Raw genomic sequence first — 24,945 nt, 5'->3', positions numbered from 1 at the left:
CATTAATTTACAGCATTGGGAGAAATATAATTGACTGTGAGTTTGTTCCCTCATAACCGAACAATGAGTCAGGCAGAAAAAAAAGGGTTTTGAAATGTATCACGGAAATAACATGACACAAGGTAGGCTCAGCGATGTCCACACTATCTATGGAATAAAAATATATCTTTCAGGTACACCAGACAATCTGACCTTAATGGCAATGTACTGTTATAATCTCCAACCGGCACAGCCAAAAGAGGACTGGCCACCCCTCAGAGCCTGGTTCCTCTCTAGGTTTCTTCCTAGATTCCTGCCTTTCTAGGGAAATTTTCCTAGCCACCGTGCTTCTATATCTGCATTGCTTGCTGTTTGGTGTTTTAGGCTGGGTTTCTGTATAAGCACTTTGTGACAACTGCTAATGTAAAGGGCTTTTTTATTTTATCTTTATTTAACTAGGCAAGTCAGTTAAGAACAAATTCTTATTTTCAATGACGGCCGAGGAACAGTGGATTAACTGCCTGTTCAGGGGCAGTACCTTTGTCAGCTTGAGGATTTGAACTTGCAACCTTCCAGTTACTAGCCCAACGATCTAACCACTAGGCTACACTGCCACCCCATCTGCTATAGCTTCAATACATGTGATTGATTGATTGACAACAATTGTGTGGTGCGAAAGAGACACAAGAATCAGAAGCATGTTTGAAATAACTCCTAGGTCTCGCAAAAACATGTTTCAAATTGTCTATCGATTGGTTCAATAGTTCATTTTACACATCCTAGCATAGACCCCTGGGAATGAAGCTGGTCATGAGGGTCAGACTGAAGACGATCTACAATCACTCTGAATGGCTGTCGCTCAGGGGATAAGAGGTTCCACCCCCCAATGGGGATGTAATATTGTGTGGGAGGCCTGTAATTTTCATCATAGGTACACTTCAACTATGACAGACAAAATGACACAAAAAAATCCTGAAAATCACATTGTAGGATTTTTCATGAATTTATTTGCAAATTATGGTGGAAAATAAGTATTTGGTCACCTACAAACAAGCAAGATTTCTGGCTCTCACAGACCTGTAACTATTTCTTTAAGAGGCTCCTCTGTCCTCCACTCGTTACCTGTATTAATGGCACCTGTTTGAACTTGTTATCAGTCTAAAAGACACCTGTCCACAACCTCAAACAGTCACACTCCAAACTCCACTATGGCCAAGACCAAAGAGCTGTCAAAGGACACCAGAAACAAAATTGTAGACCTGCACCAGGCTGGGAAGACTGAATCTGCAATAGGTAAGCAGCTTGGTTTGAAGAAATCAACTGTGGGAGCAATTATTAGGAAATGGAAGACATACAAGACCACTGATAATCTCCCTCGATCTGGGGCTCCACGCAAGATCTCACCCCGTGGGGTCAAAATGATCACAAGAACGGTGAGAAAAAATCTCAGAACCACACGGGGGGACCTAGTGAATGACCTGCAGAGAGCTGGGACCAAAGTAACAAAGCCTACCATCAGTAACACACTACGCCGCCAGGGACTCAAATCCTGCAGTACCAGATGTGTCCCCCTGCTTAAGCCAGTACATGTCCAGGCAGGTCTGAAGTTTGCTAGAGAGCATTTGGATGATCCAGAAGAAGATTGGGAGAATGTCATATGGTCAGATGAAACCAAAATATAACTTTTTGGTAAAAACTCAACTCGTCGTGTTTGGAAGACAAAGAATGCTGAGTTGCATCCAAAGAACACCACACCTACTGTGAAGCATGGGGGTGGAAACATCATGCTTTGGGGCTGTTTTCTGCAAAGGGACCAGGACGACTGATCCGTGTAAAGGAAAGAATGGGGCCATGTATTGTGAGATTTTGAGTGAAAACCTCCTTCCATCAGCAAGGGCATTGAAGATGAAATGTGGCTGGGTCGTTCAGCATGACAATGATCCCAAACACACCACCCAGGCAATGAAGGAGTGGCTTCGTAAGAAGCATTTCAAGGTCCTGGAGTGGCCTAGCCAGTCTCCAGATCTCAACCCCAGAGAAAATCTTTGGAGGGAGTTGAGGGTCCGTGTTGCCCAGCAACAGCCCCAAAACATCACTGCTCTAGAGGAGATCTGCATGGATGAATGGGCCAAAATACCAGCAACAGTGTGTGAAAACCTTGTGAAGACTTACAGAAAACGTTTGACCTCTGTCATTGCCAACAAAGGGTGTATAACAAAGTATTGAGATAAACTTTTGTTATTGACCAAATACTTATTTTCCACCATAATTTGCAAATAAATTCCTTAAAAATCCTAGAATGTGATTTTCTAATTTTGTCTGTCATAGTTGAAGTGTACCTATGATGAAAATTACAGGCCTCTCTCATCTTTTTAAGTGGGAGAACTTGCACAATTGGTGGCTGACAAAATACTTTTTTGCCCCACTGTATATATCTCATTTACAACTGCGACCTGGCCAAGATAAAGCAAAGCAGAGCAACAAAAGTTACAAACAAACGTACAGTCAATAACACAATAGAAAAATATATGTACATGGTGTGCAAATGTAGATGAGCAGGGAGGTAAGGCAATAAATAGGCCATGGAGGCGAAATAATTACAATTTAGCATTAACACTGGAGTGACAGATGTGCAGATGATGATGTGCACGTAAAGACACTGGGGTGCAAAAGAGCAAGAGGATAAGTAACAATATGGGGATGTGGTAGTTGGGTGTGCTATTTACAGATGGGCTGTGTACAGGTACAGTGATCGGTAAGCTGCTCTGACAGCTGATGCTTAATGTTAGAGAGGGAGATATAAGACTCCAGCTTCAGTGATTTTTGCAATTAATTTCAGTCATTGGCAGCAGAGAACTGGAAGGAAAGGCAGCCAAAGGGAGTGTTGGCTTTGGGGGTGACCAGTGAAATATACTTGCTGGAGCACGTGCTACGGGTTACGGGTGGGTGTTGCTATGGTGACCAGTGAGCTGAGATAAAGGCAGGGCTTTACCTAGCATAGACTTATAGATGACCTGGAGCCAGTGGGTTTGGCGACAAATATATAGTGAGGGCCAGCCATAGAGAGCATACAGGTCGCAGTGGTGGGTAGTATATGGGGCTTTGGTGACAATACAGATGGCACTGTGATAGACTACATCCAGTTTGCTGAGTAGAGTGTTTGAGGCTATTTTGTAAATGACATCTCCAAAGTCAAGGTAGAGGTGAGTAGAGGTGTATCAGAGAATCACCAGCAGCAAGAACAACATCATTGATAAATACAGAGAAAAGAGTCGGCCTGAGAATTGAACCCTGTGGCACCCCCATAGAGACTGCCAGAGGTCTGGACAACCAGCTCTCCAATTTGACACACTGAACTCTATCTGAGAAGTAGTTGGTGAACCAGGCGAGGCAGTCATTTGAGAAGCCAAGGCTAATGAGTCTGCCGATAAGAATGTGGTGATTGACAGAGTTGAAAGCCAGGTCGATGAAGACGGCTGCACAGTACTGCACAGTACTTATCGATGGCGGTTATGATATCGTTTAGGACCTTGAGCGTGGCTGAGGTGCACCCATGACTAGCTCGGAAACCAGATTGCATAGTGGAGAAGGTACGGTGGGATTCAAAATGGTCGGTGATCTGTTTGTTCACTTGGCTTTCGAAGATTTTAGAAAGGCAGGGCAGGATGGATATAGGTATATAACAGTTTGGGTCTAGAATGTCTCCCCCTTTGAAGAGGGGGATGGCCACGGCAGCTTTCCAATCTTTGGGGATCTCAGACGATACGAAAGATAGGTTGACTAGGCTAGTAATTGTTGCAACAATTTCCACTGATAATTTTCGAAAGAGAGGGTCCAGATGATCAATCCCAGCTGATTTGTAGGGATCCAGATTTTTCTCTTTCAGAACATCAGCTGTCTGGATTTGGGTGAAGGAGAAGCGGGGGGTGGGGGGCTTGGGCAAGTTGCTGCAGTGGGTGCTGAGATGTTGGCCGGGGTAGGGGTAGCCAGGTGGAAAGCATGGCCAGCCGTAGAAAAATGCTTATTGAAATTATTGATTATCGTAGATGACAATGTTTCCTAGCCTCAGAGCAGTGGGCAGCTAGGAGGAGGTGCCTTATTCTCCATGGACTTCACAGTGTCCCAAAACTTTTTGGAATTAGTGCTACAGGATGCAAACTTCAAACCTTCCTCACACAATTACATTTTACATTTATCCAGAGCATACATTTTCATTTTTCATACTGGTCACCGTGGGAATCGAACCCACAACCATCGCCGCAGGAAGACGACTGAGCCAACGGGACCCAATGCCAGGCATTGATCTGTATGAGCTGTTAACTCAGAATGTGTGAACTCTGAATTGGTGTGAACTTTGAATCTCCTATACCCGATGCTTAACGGTTAATTGGCCCACACAGTAGAAAAGGCTTCCTGCTTGGGTGATGTCTTTTCCCCCCAACTCAGTTTAGCATAGTCGATAGCCACACGCTGTTAGCTACTTGGCTAATTAATAAAAGGAAAATTCCATGTAAAACACGTCATACTATCACACTTTCTGTATTTTGAAAGTCAGTGGTGGAAGAATTATTCAATTGTCATACTTGAGTAAAAGTAAAGATACCTTAATAGAAAATTACTCACATAAAAGTGAAAGTCACCCGGTAAAATAGTACTTGAATAAAATACTAAAAGTATCTGGTTTTAAATGTACTTAAGTACAGTGATGGGAAAAGTACACAATTGTCATACTTGAGTAAAAGTAAATGCTATACATCAAATTCCTTATATTAAGCAAACCAGACTGCACACATTTTCTTTTTTTACAGACAGACAGGGGCACACTCCAACAGTCATAGATCATTTACAAACGCAGTATTTGTGTTTAGGGAATCCGCCAGATCAGAGGCAGTACGGATGATGACGCATTATATTGATAGGTGCATGAATTGGACCATAAATGCTGTCCTACCTGAGCATTTGAAATGTAACAAGTACTTTCGGTGTCAGGGACAATGTATGGGAGTAAGTACAAATTTTGTTTAGGAATGTTGTCAAAAATATAAATAGTAAAGTAGATACCCCCCAAAAATAGTTAAGTAGTACATTAAAGTATTTTTTACTTAAGTACTTTACACCATTGATGAAAGTTCTATATCTTGAAAACTCGATTGCTGACAAGCAAAACATTTTGGGACTGTATCAATAGTGGACTAACCTGGAGCGCTGGAATTCTCTTCCGATTTCATGGTTAGGTAGAATATCCCTCTTGAAAATTAATGTTTTACCTAGACTATTTAACCCAATCCAAATCATCCCGGTCTTATTTTCCAATAAAGTAAGAAAATGTTTAAATGGCTGGTTAAGTTCCTTTATATGTAGTAAACGCTAGCCAAGATTTAAGATGGCAATATTGCAGCTGCCAGCTTCTATAGGGCTCTTATATCTGCCCAATATGAGGTTTTATAAGTGGTGTGCCCAATTAAGGCATATTACTGACTGGATAGCAAATGATGACTCCTCTATTTGGTTAAATATTGAGACTTCTTTTTAAAAACACCCCTTGCAGGATCTTTTATTTTTCAGAAGCTTCAAATCTATAAAAGATAGCTGCAATAATCCCATTACACATAATACACTCAAAGCATGGAGATCAGTTCAACGTTTTGAGGGAAGGTCCAAACTAACCTCTGCTCTTACAGTGACTCTTAACAACCATGATTTTGTAACAGGATTGCTGGATGTTGGCTTTAACCTTTGGCTTAATAAGGGCATAGGCAGACTAAATGATTTATTAGCTGACAAGATTCTAATGTCATTGGAGCAGATGGTTGAGAAATATCAGCTCCTAAATCAAATCAAAATCAAATCAAATGTATTTATATAGCCCTTCGTACATCAGCTAATATCTCAAAGTGCTGTACAGAAACCCAGCCTAAAACCCCAAACAGCAAGCAATGCAGGTGTAGAAGCAGGAAAAGCAGGAAAAGTCTGTAAGTTCATTTTATGACGCTTTAAGGCCCTTTTCTACTGTAGACACACACACAAGGTGTCAAGCCAGTGTAGGAGAATGAACTGCCTGTTACTATTCGACGAGGAGATGTGGGAGTACATTTGGAGATATGCATGTTTTTTTTCCAAATTACAAAAGGTACTGTTCTAATGTATTTCAAGAAATTGAACAAATTCTAGGGGTCGACCTAGAATTGGTCCTGGTTTCTTTTCTGTTAGGTCTCCCTAGTAGGCATGTTACTTCTGTGGGTAAGAGAAGGTTGTAAAACATCCTTACCTTCGCAGAGAGGAAGAACATCCTCTTACAGTGGATTGCTGATAAGGTCCCATCTTTTAAAGGTTGGCAAAAGATACTATTTCAATGGGTTCCATTGGAATATTTGACATGTACATTACATTCTAAAACAGATCAGTTGTACAAAGTGTGGGAACCTTACCTGAATTACCAATAACCTGATTTATCAGCTATAATTCTGCAAGGATTCTCTTAGAATGGTTGTTTACTTGTCTCATGATTACAATGTGCATTCCATGTATTGGGGCTATTTCCTTTATTAAACCGAGCTTTAGTGTTCAATTTCCATTTTTTGTTCGTTTTTTATTCTTATTTTATATTTCTGTTTTATCTCTTAATATGGAAGAAAACTTACAATAAATGAAACAAATACCAAAATATAGTTTTTGAGTGGTATTTTGGCTCTAGCCTAATATGGGAAGGGCTGCTACTAAACCAGACTTTGGCTCAGAAAAGACCATAGCTGGCTTCCTCCTTGTGAACCTATAATGCACTTGAAGGATGGCCACCAATACTGCCAGCATGACTTTTAGGGTTCCATGTTATTTGATGGTGGGCCGTATGGTGTACTGTTGTGAATAGGTTGCAGGATATCAAATCCCATAATAGGGTGATACATGCTACACCCATCTAAGGACTGGCTCTCTCTTTCCTAACTTTTGACAGGTTTTCAGATCAGAAGCTTTTTCCCTCTGGATTGTGGAGGCTATTTTTCCTGCTTATTCAAATGCTGTCCAAGAGTCCCCGCAGGGGTTCTGAGTCACAGCATGGGAGTTACCACCTCCTGGGCACTGCTCAGAGGTGATCTGTTGAGGACATCTGTGGTGCAACCGTCTGGGCATCCATGCACACATTGTGGGGTTTTGTAATTGGATTATTACAGACTTTTAACTAGTGTACGGGGCCCCAAGCCTCTGTAAGGTCTCTCCTGTGCCTTGAGATGCCGCATTACTCAGTGTGATTGTAGATCGCCTTCAGCCCGAGTTAAATGTATTACATGTTACTCCTCTCAGCCAGGAAAAGATTTCATATCGTAATCAGACTTTTTACAATAGGCCCACAATGACTCTTTTTAGAGAAGTGATAAACTACATGAGAATATTGTCAGCAAGGAAAATGTGTTTTTCTTTCACACACAACAACACGATGGCAACTTGGGAGGGTCTCCTTCCCAATTCCCATGAACCAGCATGGAGGAAGTGAAAGGCACCATCACCAACAGCCCTTAGCTTCCCTGTCAGATACTACACATCGCTCTCTCCCTCTTTCGCGCACACATATTAATTAAGCGGCTGCTGGGGTTAGGTGCATCTCCACATGCAGCAATTATTCCACACACAGCCAGTGAAGAAAAAGCTCCAGTCAGGCACCATTTCATGGCACAGGGATGGACACTTCCCAAATCGAACCACTTAGCGCCAGCGGAAAAGCCAAGGCGCAACAGGATCTTGTGATTAGGCTGTTCACATCCATTGATCTGCTGAAGAAAAGGCGATTCAAGGGCACTTTTAATTGACTTCAGTTATGTGGACGGAATTATACTGAACGACAATATAAACACAGCATGCAAAGTGTTGGTCCCTTGTTTCATGAGCTGAAATAAAACATTCCAGAAATGTTCCATACCCACAAAAACCTTATCTCTCTCAAATCTTTTTCACAATTTTGTTTACATCAGTGTTAGTGAGTATTTCTCCCTTGCCAAGATAATCCATCCACCTGACCGGTGTAGCATTTCAAGAAGCTGATTAAACAGCATGATCATTACACAGGTGCAGCTTGTGCTGGGGACAATAAAAGGCCACTCTAAAATGTGCAGTTTTGCCACACAACACAATGCGACAGATATCTCAAGTTTTGAGGGAGCGTGCAACTGGCATGCTAACTGCAGGAATGTCCACCAGAGCTGTCGCCAGATAATTAAATGTTCATTTCTCTACCATAAGCTGCCTCCAACATCGTTTTAGAGAATTTGGCAGTGCGTCCAACCCGGCCTCACAACCGCAGACCACGTGTAACCACGCTAGCCCAGAACCTCCACATCTGGCTTCTTCACCTGTGGGATTGTCTGAGACCAGTCACTCAGCTGATGAAACTGAGGGATATTTCTGTCTGTAATAAATGCCTTTCGTGGTGAAAAACACATTCTGATTGGCTGGGCCTGGCTCCCCAGTGGGTGGGCTGGCTCCCAAGTGGGTGGGCCTATGCCCTCCCAGGCCCACCCATGGCTGTACTCCTGCCCAGTCATTTCAATTATTTCAATTGACTGATTTCCTTATATGAACTGTAACCCAGTAAAATCATTAAAATTGTTGCATGTTGCGATTATATATTGCTCAGTATAGTTGTTATTGCTCAGGAGCCATGTAAAGAGTTTTCCATGCCTATAGTGAAAGGAGAGAAAAAAGGAGTTAAGAAGACTGTGGGCAGACAATGGCATTAACAGATGAGTTGGTTATTTTAATATTTCCTCTTTAATAATGAAAATGAATGGCTCAGCAAGGGTTAGACTGTGATTGGACTGTTGCCCATGTAAAGAGCCCCTCTAAATGTAATTGTTTGTCTGCTGCTAGGTGCCTTTCTTCCTAAGGACCTCTCAATAGCACCATTTTTTCTAAGAGTGTACTATCTACAACCTAAACGGGTTCTTCAGCTGTCCCCATAGCATAACTCTTTGAAGAACCCTTTTGGGTTCCATATAAAACCCTTTCCACAGAGGGATCTACATGGAACCCAAAAAGGGTTCTACCTGGAACCAAAAAGGGTTCTCCAATGGGGACAGCAGAATAACTCTTTAAGAAAACTGTTTTTCTCAGAGTGCGCCTGTATCGGAATACATTTTAATGGCGTGTCGCAGCAATTTCTGACCCAGAGTCAGAAATTAGAAATGAAAGCACAGCATTGAAAGAGGATGCGACAAGTCCAGTCAACTGGTCCTCTTAGGCCTTTGAAGTTGCAGCTAGATGGAGCACCAGTACTCCCTCCTCCACCTAGTCGTCAAGGAGAGGTTGTGACTCTCTTCCATTTGCTGATGAACGTAGTATAGGATTCCCTCTCCTGCCTAGTCCCACATCCCAGTTACCAGGTTTCAAAAAGTAAGATTGCTCCACAGCGAATAAGCATGTTTGAATGAATATGCAATTCATTTATTCCATGTTTTATCTGGTCTGTCTTCCATCATGTCAGCTATCCTAACTCTAAAACTGCAGAAGGGAATAAAGGATTGTCCTTGTTTTGTGCTTAGTGATAAGACACAGGGTGACCCTCTGGCCGCTCTGTTTCCATGGCCACATCATTAGTGCACCGCCCCAGCTGGCTGGAACTGTTTGAAGTGGCAGTGGCACAGTATCTTTAAAATAACAAGCCTCTTAGTTTAGAGAATAAGGAGGGGAAAATAACGTTGGGGAAAAAAATGATTAGCTTAAATCCATGTTTAATGACGTCCCATAAAGCCACCCTGCAGATAGTCATTAACGCTCTTCCATTTCACCCAGTTTTTTGTTCGCACCCTGAAATGATTTTCAGTAGTGCTATTTGAGCTGATCCATTAATGTGGGGTTGTCAAAACAGCACAAGTAGCAAACATTGACTTAACTCTGACTAAATCAATAGTCATCCACAACACACCACCTTGTCACTGAGGTGTAACCAAGGTTTGTATCATGCTTTTTAACAAGTATGACACCAAGGAGATTTTCTGAAAGTGATTGCCTTCGTGGATGAACTGAGCTGATTAGAAATCTGACTTACAGAATTATGCCACTTCAACCCAAGGAACACTTTATGGCAACGGCTTGGTTCATCAACACAGCGACACTCATTTGGGTTATTATTCATGTACACAGTAAGAGTAGCAATTTGAGGCGGATCAGAGGAAACTAAGGAATAATGGACAACAAAAAACTTGGCAGTCTGTCAATGACAATCAGACAGAAATGAGTCACTTCAAAACACACAGCCTGATAAACACGCTGGTCATGTAATATCAACACTGATTTGTGTTCCTGAGCAAATCTGGCACAAAACAGGATGTATAGCTGGTGTGCATGACTGTGACTGCACTAATGATATAATTTGCATCACAAAACCTGAAATTTGCATGATGTGTTAATTGTTAGCTGTAACCAGAATGTGAAACGCAATCATAAAGGCCCATGGGGTTAGCGTAGAATGAAGAGGATTCCCTCTTTGAAAAGGTGTGACATGCACACACACAGACGTCAATTACTATTCCCTAGTTATATTGATTAAAGGAATAAGAACGAGATTTTGGCTATTTTGAATTTTTCTACCTGCCCAGTCAGATGAACTCATGGATAACATGTCTTAGTTGCCAAAATCTCGACGATCCCTGTGCTAAAGGGATAGTGCAACTAGATTCAACACGGGACGAGTTTTCCTTGAGCAGATGGTCAGGGGGCCAGAACATAACAAATATTTGCAGACCGCAAGAATCCCAAAAAGATATTAGACAAACCATTTCAAAACTTGCTAATGATCACATCTCTATTATGAGTGGGAATACTTTGGAACAGATCTCAAATGAAAATCACTTGGAACTGATTTGTTGGTGTTTAATTCGTATGTGCAAAAAAAAAGAAGAAGGATCTAAAACAAAAACAACAAATCACGGGCCGCCAGGATCTATAAACCCATTACATCCTCCCTTAAAAGGATCCCTTATGTAGGGTTACTAGATTGTCTCATAGGTACAGTCTCGTTTGAACGGTCCTGACAGTCACCCAAAACCTATTACTAATATAATCCAGTATCCTTACCGTGCACAATCAGCATTAAAGGTAGACTTTGGGCACGACAAACAGTCCAACTCCTCCGCATTCTCCATTTTCAAACAGAAATGGGGTGTGCTTTTAGTGGTTCATTCTGTTCATGCATGCAGAGACCGATGTACAGTTGAAGTCGGAAGTTTACATACACCTTAGCCAAGCCAAATACATTTAAACTCAGTTTTTCACAATTCCTGACATTTGATCCTAGTAATAATTCCATTTTTAGGTCAGTTAGGATCACCACTTTATTATAAGAATGTGAAATGTCAGAATAATAGTAGAGAATGAATTATTTCAGCTTTTATTTCTTTCATCACATTCCCAGTGGGTCAGAAGTTTACATACACTGAATTAGTATTTGGTAGCATTGCCTTTAAATTGTTTAACTTGGGTCAAACGTTTCAGGTAGCCTTCCACAAGCTTCCCACAATAAGTAGGGTGAATTTTGTCCCATACCTCCTGACAGAGCTGGTGTAACGGAGTCAGGTCTGTAGGCCTCCTTGCTCGCACAGGCTTTTTCAGTTCTGTCCACACCGTTTCTATAGGATTGAGGGCTTTGTGATGGCCACTCCAATACCTGGACTTTGTTGTCCTTAACCCATTTTGCCACAACTTTGGAAGTATGCTTGAGGTCATGTCCATTTGGAAGACCCATTTGTGACCAAGCTTTAACTTCCTGACTGATGTCTTGAGCTGTTGCTTCAATATATCCACATCATTTTCCATCCTCATGATGCCATCTATTTTGTGAAGTGCACCAGTCCCTCCTGCAGCAAAGCACCCCCACAACATGATGCTGCACCCCCGTGCTTCACGGTTGGGATGGTGTTCTTCGGCTTGCAAGCCTCCCCCTTTTCCCTCCAAACATAATGATAGTCATTATGGCCAAACAGTTCTATTTTTGTTTCATCGGACCAGAGGACATCTCTCCAAAAGAATATGATCTTTGTCCCCACGTGCAGTTGCAAACCGTAGTCTGGCTTTTTTATGGCGGTTTTGGAGCAGTGACTTCTTCCTTGCTGAGCGGGTTTTAAGGTTATGTCGATATAGGACTTGTTTTACTGTGGATATAGATACTTTTGTACCGTTTCCTCCAGCAGCTTCACAGGGTCCTTTGCTGTTGTTCTGGGATTGATTTGCACTTTTCACACCAAAGTACATTCATCTCTAGGAGACAGAACGCATCTTCTTCCTGAGCGGTATGATGGCTGCATGGTCCCATGGTGTTTATACTTGCATACTATTGTTTGTTCAGATGAACGTGGTACCTTCAGGTGTTTGGAAATTGCTCCCAAGATTGAATCAGACTTGTGGAGGTCTACAATTCTTTTTCCTGTGGTCTTCGCTGATTTCCCCATGATGTCAAGCAAAGAGGCACTGAGGTAGGCCTTGAAATACATCCACAGGTACACCTCCAATTGACTCAAATGATGTCAATTTGCCTATCAGAAGCTTCTAAAGTCATTTTCAGGAATTTTCCAAGCTGTTTAAAAAGGCAGTCAACTTATTGCATGTAAACGTCTGACCCTCTGGAATTGTGATAGTGAATTATACGTGAAATAGTCTGTAAACAATTGTTGGAAAAATGACTTGTGTCATGAACAAAGTAGATGTCCTAAACGACTTGCCAAAACTATTGTTAAGAAATTTGTGGAGTGGTTGAAAAACTTGTTTAAATGACTCCTACCTAATAGGTTGCAAAATAAATGTTATTAAATTATAGCACCCACACTGCTCGCGCGCATCAATGAGCGTCTACGTTGCCAAGGGCTTAAATAGAACTCCTTTCCATTTCCGACGCAGATCACGCTGCAAGTCCTGTCTGTCCCATCTCATTGGTTTAATGAAGCAGGTACCCACATGCCATTTCCTCATTGGTTATACCCACATGGGGGATTGAAAGACAAACTGTGTTGCCGGTCAGTGTAGTAATACTATGGAAGTTTAGATGCCAATCACCATTAGTACAAAGATGAAAAAGCCTGGAAGGAGGAGAGATGACTAGAAACGAGTCATTTGACCATTTTGTGTGTGGATTAATTGTCACAGTAGAGGACCTCGTGCATTTCTGGTAATGTTTATATATCCAAGGACAACTTAGCTAGCAACAGCAAGCTAGCTAAATAGGATAAATTAGCTAGCAAGTGCAGGCTTACTAGCTGAATTACCATAATGTTTTAATGCTTTTTGACCTGTTCCCAAATTAATGTAATTGGTTCAGAGGTCGTTATATTTTAACCTGCGTGTCGTGATCGTAGGGGGACAAAATAAATGAATGCACGATGGCGCACGCGCAGCCGGTTTGGGCTCCGTGTTAAGTTTATGTAAACTGCCGACTTCAACGAGCCAATAACTCGTCGAGTATGTATTGTCATTTGACAAAATTTGTTTTTTGGACAGAAGCAATTGATAAAATGGCACTTCTGTAGACATAGCTCTTCAACCATTTGTTTAAGCATTAAATGATCAAATCACATTCTTTCACGGTCAGGTACACCTAAAACTGTTATTTTTACCCAAAGTCAGCCTTCAAGAGTAACAAGCATTCAACTGGCAACACAATGCATTGGGAAAGATGGAACTGAGTCCATCTACATGTTTTAACACTTACTTGGTACAAACATTTTATTTAAACCTAAATATTTGGACCAAAACAACTTAACAGAGTCTGATGCAGATACACTAAACTACCTTTGAATGGGTTCATTGAGGCCTGTTTTTCTATATCTTTATCAGAACGTAGGCAAAATAATTCTAACATTGAATACATTAATAAAATAAAAAATCAACAGAAGTGACTCCCATTTCATAGTCTTTTCTGACAAGCGTGAGCTCTTGAAAAAGAAATACCACAGTTGGAGTACGGAAAATCCTTTGTGATGGAGGCATAGTCCACCTTCAAATCCAGGACTTCCGAGTCAAAAAAAAGCAAAGGGGTGCATCAGTATGTGGGTGATGGAAAGAAATGGCACACATTCAGTTTTAAAACAGTCCAGCAGGAAATAGGTGAACAATGGACATAGTTGGAGGCAGACAAAAAGGGGGCAGAGACAAAATCCTCAGCAAAAAAAAATTCAATCTTGCGTAGTCTTGAAGCTTTATGGAGAAAACTTTTTGGCTTGCGCTCGAACCCTTTTTTCATATTCCACTCTGTTTTGGCTGAAATGAAAGATGGAGGCATGTTATGAGGAATGGGATATTTCCTGGAAATATCAAGTATCAACTAACAGCCTTTCAACAATGTTGGCAAACAGCTAGACAAACTATTGGCCAGGATGGGCACAAGCTAATGAGAAGATTGCCAGCAGCTGTGTATATCCTATTCCGACTGACATTTGACAAACCTTTCACTTAATTAAAATATCTACTGGCTCAGACCCACCAGTAAATTGTATACGCCTCAGCTTGTGCAGGATCCTGGATATTTGGTTCATTTAGGAGCTCTTGGATTCCTAACAATATCTGTGGATGAAAACAAAGTATAAAGGCAATTTGTTTCGCAACCTTCCATGGCTTCAAATCAATTTCCCCTAATAAGTTACCACCATGAAGCCATGCTGCCCTCTGCAGCAAAGCAGTTTACAGTGCAGTCAGAAGTCACCTGTGTACACGGGTACAGTTCTCATCCACACTGACGCAAAGATCTCATCTAAATGTAGCCACTCCATACGCATTTGGACAGTAAAGCTAAAATGTTAGTCTCTATAGCCCAGCATTTTGGATTTGAGATCACTTAGAAACATTTATTTAAGTAGGCAAGACAGTTAAGAACAATTCTTATTTAGAATGACTGCCCACACTGGCCAAACCCAGCAGATGCTGGGACAATTGTGCACCACCCTATGGGACTCCCAATCACAGCCGGTTGTGGGTGTGTGTAGTGACATCTCTAGCACTGAGATGCAGTGCCTTAGACCTCTGCGACACTCAGGAGCCCAATGAGGTGACAGTACAGAATGTCAACTTTCATTCAAGGATATTTTCCTACACCTGTTTTACTGTTTCAAAAAGGTATTGGTGAATTATGGTAAGTGAGGTTAGAGGCACAAAGATCATACCTCTGAAAAATGCTAATCTCCTGTTATTGGGAATGGTGAGAAGGTAGCATGTTTTGTTGAAGCCTCTGACTGGAATCATTCATGACTTCTTAAATCATGGCATTCAGGATTAATTTACAAATGTTCAAAAACCTAGATAAAATTACTCCAGTCATCAAATCACCATTCAGTTCCTATTTGTCAAAACAAAACCCCAAAACAAACTGCAAATGCATTCAACGAGTTAAGTCACAAGCATGATGTAGTCAGTGTGTGCAAGGAATATAGGCCCAAATACTAAACCTGACTACTTTGATACACTTCATATACTATTTACCAAGAGGGTGTCTATATTTTTATTCCCTGTCTATTTACCTCCACAAACCGTTGCACAACGAGCTGTATAGGGTCATAAGCAATCAAGAAAATGCTCATCCAGAAGTATTGCTCCTAGTGGCACGGGATTTTAATGCAGGGAAACTGAAATCCATGACAATTTCTACCAGCTTGTCACCTGAGCAACTTGAGGCAAAACCTCAACTTTACTCTCTACATGGATAAGCATACAAAGCTCTCCCTCAACCTCCATTTGGCAAATCTGACCATAACTTTATCCTCCTGATTCCTGCTTACAAGCAAATATTCAGGAAGTAACAGTGACATGCCCAATATAGAAGTGGTTCAATAAAGCAAATGCTAGGCTACAAGACTTTTGCTAGCACAGACTGATAAAGTGCTGGGATTCATCCGATGGCATCGAGTAGTTTACCACATCGGTCACCGGCTTCATTAATAAGTACAGCAATGACATCGTCCCCACAGTGACCGGGATGTACATTAGGGCTGGGCAACATATAAAATGTAAGTTTCAGCACAATGTTCCAAATGTAACTCAAGAATACATTATGAGCGTTTGTCTTCAGGGTCTATCTAGTCTCCTTCTCTCCTTTTGTGCCCCTTCCCACTTGCAGACAACAAACCACTCCCCCGCCAATCACAAGACAGAAAAGGTCCTCATCTCTGACAAGCAGTTTGAACTCACCATTTGCATTTTGTCCCAAAAAAACACATTAAAATAATGTGGTCCCCGAAATGCATCAAACCATTTTACTGTAATAGAGAACTTATCCTTTGTAACCATACCCTTGTGTCTCAACTCCCAAAATGTAGAACAGAGCAGGAGTATCAACAAATAGGATTGTGGAAAATTAAATAATCAGTTTGTCGCATGCAGCATCACATACCGCAAGCAGCACTTTAGCCAGACTTGTGCTAGCTGTCTTGTCTTTTATAAATGTGCAATGAACATTAAAAATACATCTATATAAGGAATTGGCATACCATTCTGAGAAATAAGCATCTTATCCAGGTAGGCCAATTGATTTCAACATCTAAACAGGCTGTTCAAACAGTTGGAGAAAGGTGTATACATAAAAATTCAACTGTTCTGCCTTGTTAGCAACCAAATAGTTACAAGTTGGCTAGACTTTAAATAAAGATCAGCTGGCTACTCACTAGCACGTCGGCTTGAGACCAGTGTTCATTTTCTATACTGCCTTCTACCAGATGTTTGTCATCAGTGGATGTGCATTGTTCTAGTTAAATTTGTAACAAAGGGCATTTTCAATAGAGTTGAAACCCAGACCAGGTTAAATGGGTAGGTAGCATAAACATAACCACATGTAACCTATGGATGTGTATTAGAATATGCATCAAAATTCCCTCACTTCTGTATTGTTACTACATAAAACTGATCGGAATTCTAAATGCATTACAAAGCCACAATTGATTAGTCATGACTACTGGTTTCAATTACATTTTCTGCCAACTAACAAGCAAACTTTGAATGTATTGCTACAAATTAGCTTGCAAGCCAACTAGCCCGCTATTGGTTATCACTAACAGCCTGCTAACACATTAGCACTACGCAAGTCAGGACGGCCAGCTGATTGTCCTCGCAGTGGCAGACCACATGTAACACCTGCACAGGATTGGTACATCACACCTGCGGGACATTTACAGGATGGCAACAACTGCCAGAGTTACACCAGGAATGCACAATCCTTCCATCAGTGCTCAGACTGTCTGCAATAGGCTGAGAGAGGATGGACTAAGGGCTTGTAGGCCTGTTGTAAGGCAGGTCCTCACCAGACATCACCTGCAACAACGTCACCTATGGGCACATACCCACCGTCGCTGGACCAGAGATGACTGGCAAAAATTGCTCTTCACTGACGAGTCACCGTTGTCTCACCAGGGGTGATGGTCGGATTCGCGTTTATCGTCAAAGAAATTAGCGTTACACCGAGGCCTGTACTCTGGCGCGAGATCGATTTGGAGGTGGAGGGTCCGTCATGGTCTGGGGCGGTGTCACAGCACCAGTGCCCTCCAAGCGCATCACTTAACCGATCTCCCTGGGACTGAATACCTCCCTCTGCAACTGGAACCACTACAGGCTGCCCCTAAGTGGTGAGGGTAGGAAACAGTCACGCTGACCTTCAAAACAGGGGCCCCTCAGCGCACAACTCTAATCCATCATTAGGTTTGCTGACAAATGGCAAATTGTTGTCTGTGATCAGGCCGAAAGGAGTTCAGAGACCTGGCAGTGTGGTGCCAGGACAACAACCTCCCCCTTAACAAGACAAAGGAGCTTATTGTGGACTACAGGAAATGAGGGCCTAGCACTCCCCCATTCACGTCGACGGGTCTGTAGTAGAGCGGGTTGAGCGCGTCAAGTTCCTGGTCATCTTACAGCCTTAATCTAAAATGCATCAAATAGTCCCCCCCACAATACCGTTTAATGACAAAGCAAAAACAGGTTTATACATTTTGCAAATGTATTTTAAGCTATGAAACTGTTGAAGCACCTTTGGCAGTGATTACAGCCTCGAGTCTTCTTGGTATGACGCTTGGCACACCTGTATTTGGAGAGTTTCTCTCCTTCTCTGCAGATCCTCATGCTCTGTCAGGATGGGCGGGGAGTGTTGTTGCACAGCCATTTTCACATCTCTCCAGAGATGTTAGATCGGGTTCAAGTCCAGTCTCTGGCTGGGCCACTCAAAGACATTCAGAGACCTGTCCCGAAGCCACCCATGCCTCGTCTTGGCTGCATGCTTAGGATCATTGTCCTGTTGGAAAATGAACCTTAGCCCCAGTCTGAGGTCCTGAGCACTCTGGCGCAGGTTTTCATCAAGGATCTCTGTACTTTTGCTGTTCATCTTTGCCTCAATCCTAACTAGTCTCCCAGACCCTGTCGCTGAAAAACATCCCCACAGCATGGGGACCTTCAATGCAACACATTTTTTGGTACCCTTCCCTAGAACTGTGCCAGAATCTTGTCTCGGCGCTCTAAGGTAAATTCCTACGACCTCATGGATTGGTTTTTGGTCTGACATGCACTGTCAACCATGGGACCTTAGACAGTTGTGCCTTTCCAAATCATGTTCAATCAATTGAATTTATTACAGGTGGACTCCATGTTGTGGAAACAGCTCAAGGAAACAGGATGCACCGGAGACCAACTTCAAGTCTCATAGCAAAGGGTCTGAATATTTAAGTAAATAAGGTAGTTTTTGTACAAATTTGCAAACATTTCTAAAATCCTGTTGTGTTTCGTCATTATGTAGTAGTGTTTAAATGACTGATTTTTTAAAATCCATTTTAGAATAAGGCTGTAATGTAACAAAATGGCCTAAGTCCAGGTGAATGCACTATCTACGGCAATTACCTCGTACCCTTGCACATCGGCTCTACTGGTACCCAATGTATATAGCCAAGTTAAAGTTACTCACTGTGCATTTATTAATACTTCTCAAATTTCTGTATCTTTCTCTATTTTTGGAAAGGGGGGGGGGGGGAAGACTAGATAGAGTGCTTTCATTTCTAAATGTTTAAAAACAGATCTGTATGAAAATACTCAAATAAAAATGTGACATTCTGTACCGTCGCATCATATGAAACATTTGATCCAAATCCAAAATACTGGAGTATACAGGCAATTTTTTAATATTAGCTTCACTGTCCAAATACATAGAGGGGAGTATATATTACTATTCTAGGGTTATAGGCAAAGAAAAAGCTAAAACCAGAGAGGGGTCTTGGATGAAAGCTCTTACTTGTTTGATAGTGATGGCTGGCCTCCAGTCTTTGTCCTCCTCTAAAATCGATAGACAGACTGTACCAGAGGGATATACATTTGGATGGAACAAAGGGGGCTCAAATTTGCCTGCGGAGAAAATATAATTATTCGCACAATATGGAGAAAGTTCCAGATGGCACTTATTTGCAGTTCATTAAACACTGATTATCAATAGATATCTCCCTCTATCCACACAGAGGTTTGAATAATACTGAACATTATGATAATGCCCTTTTAGTATAAGAGTGGTTTGAAAAGAGACTGAAATTTCAGCCTGTTTTAGTGGGATGTAGTTTCAGCCTGCCTGGTAAAATGTGTTAATAGACCAATAAGGATAGTTCAAACAGCTGGTTCTGTTTTCCCCCTACCCACTCACACCACCAGTCCTAGCAAAATTCTCTTGAGAATTTGCTCTTCATAGAAGCTATTTTTGTTTGTTTTCAATTAAAATGGCCAACAAGGCAAGAGTATACATGTCATCACCCACTAATGCAGCACCCCCTTGGGGCAATCACTAATTTTGTAAATGACAGGTCTATTTATTAAGACGCATCACTCCAAGTTGTGGCAAATGGGTCCATCGGTGTCAGATATGGCGTGGGCCCGTGGTGTCAGATATTGTGTGGGTTAGCTAGACTCATTTCCCTGAGCATGTGCCAAATTTCAACACTGAGTCAGACAGCAATAAAAACATGTGCGCGTTATATAGCCACCATGTGGTCAATATGAATGCGCTTGCATATGTTAAGTAGAGTGTTTGCAAAATGCTTACCAAATGTTGTTACACTATGAACATGCTTGACCGACATATGTGCCAGACCACATTCATGTAAACATTGGTCATTTTATTTTATTTAACTAGTCAAGTCGGTTAAGAAAAATATAATTTACGATGACCGCCTACCCCAGCCAACGCTGTGCCAATTGTGAGGCGCCCTATGGGACTCCAATCCCGGCCAGATGTGATACAGCCTGGATTCAAACAAGGGACTGTTTGTGACGACTCTTTCACTGAGATGCAGTGCCTTAGATTGATGCGCCACTCAGGAGCCATCAATAGTGGCCATGTTTTAGGTACTAGTATGAAAAATATTGCGTTGAGACCTTTGGCCATATCAAGTTTCATGTAGATCAGTCATTCGGTGCCATAAGAGTAGCACCTTAGGTGTATCACAAATTTCTCAATGGCAGACCTTATGGTTCCCAGAGGCAAATTATTTCCTTATGATGGACCCATGTGGCAAATTTCATGAAAGTTTGCATTTCCTTGTTACAGGGCCACCATCTGGCTAATCAGTGTAATATTGTAAATGCTGGATCTCTACAGCAAGACGCATCATTCACCCACAGTAAGGTACTGAACTGTTACCCAGAACTTATACACATAACAGCTTCATTGGACTTTTAAAAAGAGAAAACATACACTTGGGAGGTGAAGAAGGATAGTCATCCTTGAAGAGCATTCGGAGTTTAAACAAGCCCCCCTCCCATGGGGTCTGTGGAGAGAAATATAGCAATTTGGTCAACACTCCTTCAGTAACTGGAGTTATTCATAGTGAAGCAATGAAAATGTCGCACAACTGTGGTAATCAATTAACATTGGTCATCCAGCAGCTCTATAGATGTTAGTACCAGCACCTCAGTGTATTTAATATTTCCTACAACCAATTAATACCCTGCTTAGTTGCATTAAAACTAAATCTGCTGTCCATACAGTGCCAACTTATTAGGCTGCAAAGGAGTGATTGCTTCCTCCAGTCTGAACATAGTGATACCTACTAGAGGTCGACCGATTAATCGGAATGGCCGATAACTTAATCAGACCTAATTTTTCATAACAATCGGAAAACGGTATTTTTGGACACCGATTTGGCCGTTTTTTTCCTTTTACACCTTTATTTAACTAGGCAAGTCAGTGAAGAACACATTCTTATTTTCAATGACGACCTAGGAACGGTGGGTTAACTGCCTTGTTCATTGGCAGAATGACATTTTTACCTTGTCAGCTCGGGGATTCAATCTTGCAACCTCAGTTAACTAGTCCAACGCTCTAACCACCTGATTACATTGCACTCCACAAGGAGCCTGCCTGTTACGCGAATGCAGTAAGCCAAGGTAAGTTGCTAGCTAGCATTAAACTTCTTATAAAAAACAATCAATCATAATCACTAGTTAACTACACATGGTTAATGATATTACTAGTTTATCTAGCGTGTCCTGCGTTGCATATAATCGATGCGGTGTGTATTCGTGAGAAAGACTGTCGTTGCTCCAATGTGTACCTAACCATAAACATCAATGCCTTTCTAGAAATAAATACACAGAAGTATATATTTTGAAACCTGCATATTTAGCTAAAAGAAATCTAGGTTAGCAGGCAATATTAACCAGGTGAAATTGTGTCACTTCTCTTGCGTGCATTGCACGCAGAGTCAGTGTATATGCAACAGTTTGGGCCGCCTAATTTGCTTTCGAGTCAGTTTCCGGATTCGACCAAATTAATGACCTATGGCTCGTATTTCTGTGTGTTATTATGATATAACTAGTTCTATGATTTGATAGAGCAGTCTGACTGAGCGATGGTAGGCAGCAGCAGGCTTGTAAGCATTCATTCAAACAGCACTTTTGTGTGTTTTGCCAGCAGCTCTTAGCATTAGCTTCAAGCATTGCGCTGTTTATGACTTCAAGCCTATCAACTCCCGAGATTATTGCACTTTCACTTTCTTCTCCAACACTTTGTTTTTGCATTATTTAAAACCATTATTTGAGGCTAAATTGATTTTATTTATGTATTCAATTAAAATAAGTGTTAATTCAGTATTGTTGTAATTGTCATTACAAATAAAAAATAAAAACAATTCGGCATCGGCTTTTTTATCTCCAATAATCGGTATCGGCGTTGAAAAATCATAATCGGTCGACCTCTAGTACCTACAAAATATATACAGAGAATGTTCTGCTCTCACTCATGACTCTTACCCCCTTCTTTCCAGGGATGGCACACTCCCAATTCATCAAGTTCATTGTTCCATCTGGGTTTTTTGTTGGCACAGCAACAAACCCCTAGGGAGAGGGAAGAGATAGTGTTCAACATTGTTAAATGTCTAACTCCATGAAATTGCCAACTACAGCCCTGCCCAGAATCATCCTGAGCCCCCGACCCTCTATGGCTGCGTAACTCAATGTGTTTAGTTGGCAGCGCTGCCCCGTTAACGGCTCAGTCACCTGTAATGTAGGCTATTTTATTAGTTCCAACAGCCATCAGTTATGTAGTACCTGTTCAGATGTAGGCCTATGCCTGTGTTTGTATTGTCCCCCTGTAAGAGTAATGCTGGTGACAAATCCAATTTCCCACTTGGGATCAATAAAGTTTATTCAACCAGGCCAGGGCAGTACAGCTGTGCTTGGCATAGTGTAAAATGTTATGTGGAATAGACTATCCAGAAACATATTTCCACAAGCAGGTCTTCCAAAATGACACATGCCCTTAAAGAAACAGCTAGGCTTATACGAAAAAGGCACTGTTGACATGAAAATGGCTTCCACCCAAGTCCCTTGATACTCACAAAAGGATGGTCTTTCCTCCAGGCCTTCCGTTCTTGTGCAAGACGACTTAAGGCTATACCAGACATGACGTGAGGACTCCCTAAGTCAAAAACAAGAGATCAACAGTGGTGTACAGTTCTATTGAAATAAACAATGCAGATGTGATGCACAAGTTTGGCATCAGATCAGTTCAGGTGGTTTTCATTTCTCTGGCATTTGATCAATTCATGTTACTAGTCTCTGGATAACAGCACAGCCAAATGTGATGCTCAGAAAGTTCACAATGCTGCAACCACTTCAACTAGGTCACATCCACAGGTTCCAAGGGGCACAACCAAACACCTAGCCTAAATGTGTTCAATATGAACTCAGTCTTTCATATTGTTTTCAACATTATTGTAATGCAGCTTGTTTACTTTTTTGTGTGTGTGTAGTAAACAGGTACAACTGACTTCCATTCAGGTAGGCTCTAAGTTCACCTACACTCTTAGGAAAGGTTCAATCTGGTTCTTCAAATGTCCCCATAGGAAAACCCTATGCAGAAACCATTTTGTATCCAGGAATAGCCTGGAACCCCAAAGGGTTCCCATATGGGGAGAGCCGAAGAAACCTTTTGGAGCCCTTTTTTCTCTTAGTGTAATGTAAGCATTGACTGCATAAAACAAACTAAAGACCAAAACAAACTCAATCTGGTGAAAATATTTTACTTTACATTATCTGGGGAGCCTAGTTATTGTAGGTAGCTGGGGGCCCTGGTGTAGAAAAGCTATAGCAAATATTTTAACTAAACCAAGATGGACCACACTGTCAATTCCAATGGGAACAGATGAGTCATAGTGGGCAGAACAAGGTAGGCAGAGCCAAGCTAGCGAGATCCTATTGGCCAGTTCTAGCATACATCTGAATACTTCCGTTAGGGAACGCCTACTCAAATGCGTGTGTGCACTAACTCAAATCGACATTGCACCTAAACACTGCGATTTTATAAACTTTGGCAAAGGCTAAGTGTACTGATCTTAGTCCACTCTGTTCAAAACAGACTAGTTTTGGGAAAAGACTTGAGAACAAATGTTTCATCGATGAGAAAATGTGCAGAATAGTCCAAAATCGATTTCGTTCCATCTTCTCCCACTGCGCGCCAGTGGGCTTCCTCTTCACTACCATATTTGGTAGAGATTAAACGCCAAGCGACGCTTCATATTTACAAATCCAGTGTAATATCTGTCTCGTTGTTCCATCTGTGGCTATAGTATTGAAGCTTCATACCAGACTAACGCGACATTTTTTTAATGTGCCACTATCAATATGCTGACAAGATTGCGAGACCTAAAATATATTGACAGGAGAAACTTTGGCCTCGAGGTTTAGGAATTCAATTCCCACAAACGAGGTATCTGTTGGATGTTTAGGTTATCACTCAGCGGAATGGTACAAAGGAACAGGTAACGCTGGTTGCAAATGTAGCAAACTAGCATGTTCGCTATAGCAGCTTTTGTTGACACACATGCCCCATAAAGTATGTATTGATTGGATAACTTGTACAGCAGTAGTTACAATTGCAGTCTTTGTTGTCCAACGCGAATATGCAACTCTGCGCAATGCTGGCATAAAAAGCCGCTAAACAAGTGTGCAACAGAGTGCGCAGTAGTCACATTTCGAGGCTAGGTTAGCTACATGGAAGTCCAGTTTAGGATGCCGTACCAATTTAAATACACATATCCAGCCGAGATAAAACATGACGTTTAAGACGTAAATACAGGTGTTTCAGTCTTCCGTCTGAATAGCGTAGTTAGCTAGCCAACTACTTTAGCCTAGCTAATAGTAGCAAGCCTTCTGGCGTTAGCTTCATAAACCACAAACCAAAAAAAACTTACACCGACTACGGATAAAAAACTAAACATTCTCAGTAGACGACAAAGACTTACCTTCAGTGTGATAAAAATCACTATATTTTTAAAAGAACACTCGGGTAGCCCAATTTTTAAAATCTAACTCGAGACAAATCTAGCTAGGCTAGTGAAGTTTCCCTCCTGAAAAAAAAAAAGTGAAATTTAGCCTAGGCTAAATAGGACCTGATTACTTGCTAGTGCCTGAAAACAATTAGCGCCAATGACTTATTATGACAATTTGTTCTCTACAAGGTGTTGCTTATTAAGAGTGGTTGTAATC

The 24,945-nt window shown here is 41.5% G+C and overlaps 1 protein-coding gene across 1 annotated transcript; it reads right to left on the bottom strand.

Moving 5' to 3' along the window:
• Positions 1–13,338: 13,338 nt before the first annotated feature.
• LOC109898471 (SUMO-conjugating enzyme UBC9-B) lies at positions 13,339–24,845 on the bottom strand. Its single transcript, XM_020493449.2, has 7 exons — positions 24,702–24,845; positions 22,797–22,876; positions 22,210–22,293; positions 20,654–20,726; positions 19,208–19,317; positions 14,438–14,517; positions 13,339–14,214 (listed from the first exon to the last, which is right to left on the bottom strand). Exons 2-7 carry the CDS (start codon positions 22,860–22,862, stop codon positions 14,154–14,156), a joined length of 474 nt encoding a protein of 157 aa, XP_020349038.1. The 5' UTR covers positions 22,863–22,876; positions 24,702–24,845; the 3' UTR covers positions 13,339–14,153.
• Positions 24,846–24,945: the final 100 nt, after the last annotated feature.

Source organism: Oncorhynchus kisutch, linkage group LG10, assembly GCF_002021735.2.
Source record: "Oncorhynchus kisutch isolate 150728-3 linkage group LG10, Okis_V2, whole genome shotgun sequence".
Classification (NCBI taxonomy): Eukaryota; Metazoa; Chordata; class Actinopteri; order Salmoniformes; family Salmonidae; genus Oncorhynchus; species Oncorhynchus kisutch.
Note: the sequence above shows the minus strand (reverse complement) of the source record. Positions and strands in the feature narration are given on the sequence as shown.

Coding starts and splice junctions, on each gene's coding strand:
- LOC109898471 (XM_020493449.2), bottom strand. CDS start 22,862: ATGTCTGGTATAGCCTTAAGTCGTCTTGCACAAGAACGGAAGGCCTGG. Junction 20,727..22,209: donor CCATCCCTGGAAAGAAGGGG/GTAAGAGTCATG, acceptor TTCTCTCCACAG/ACCCCATGGGAGGGGGGCTT. Junction 19,318..20,653: donor TCCTTCTTCACCTCCCAAGT/GTATGTTTTCTC, acceptor TTTTCTCCGCAG/GCAAATTTGAGCCCCCTTTG.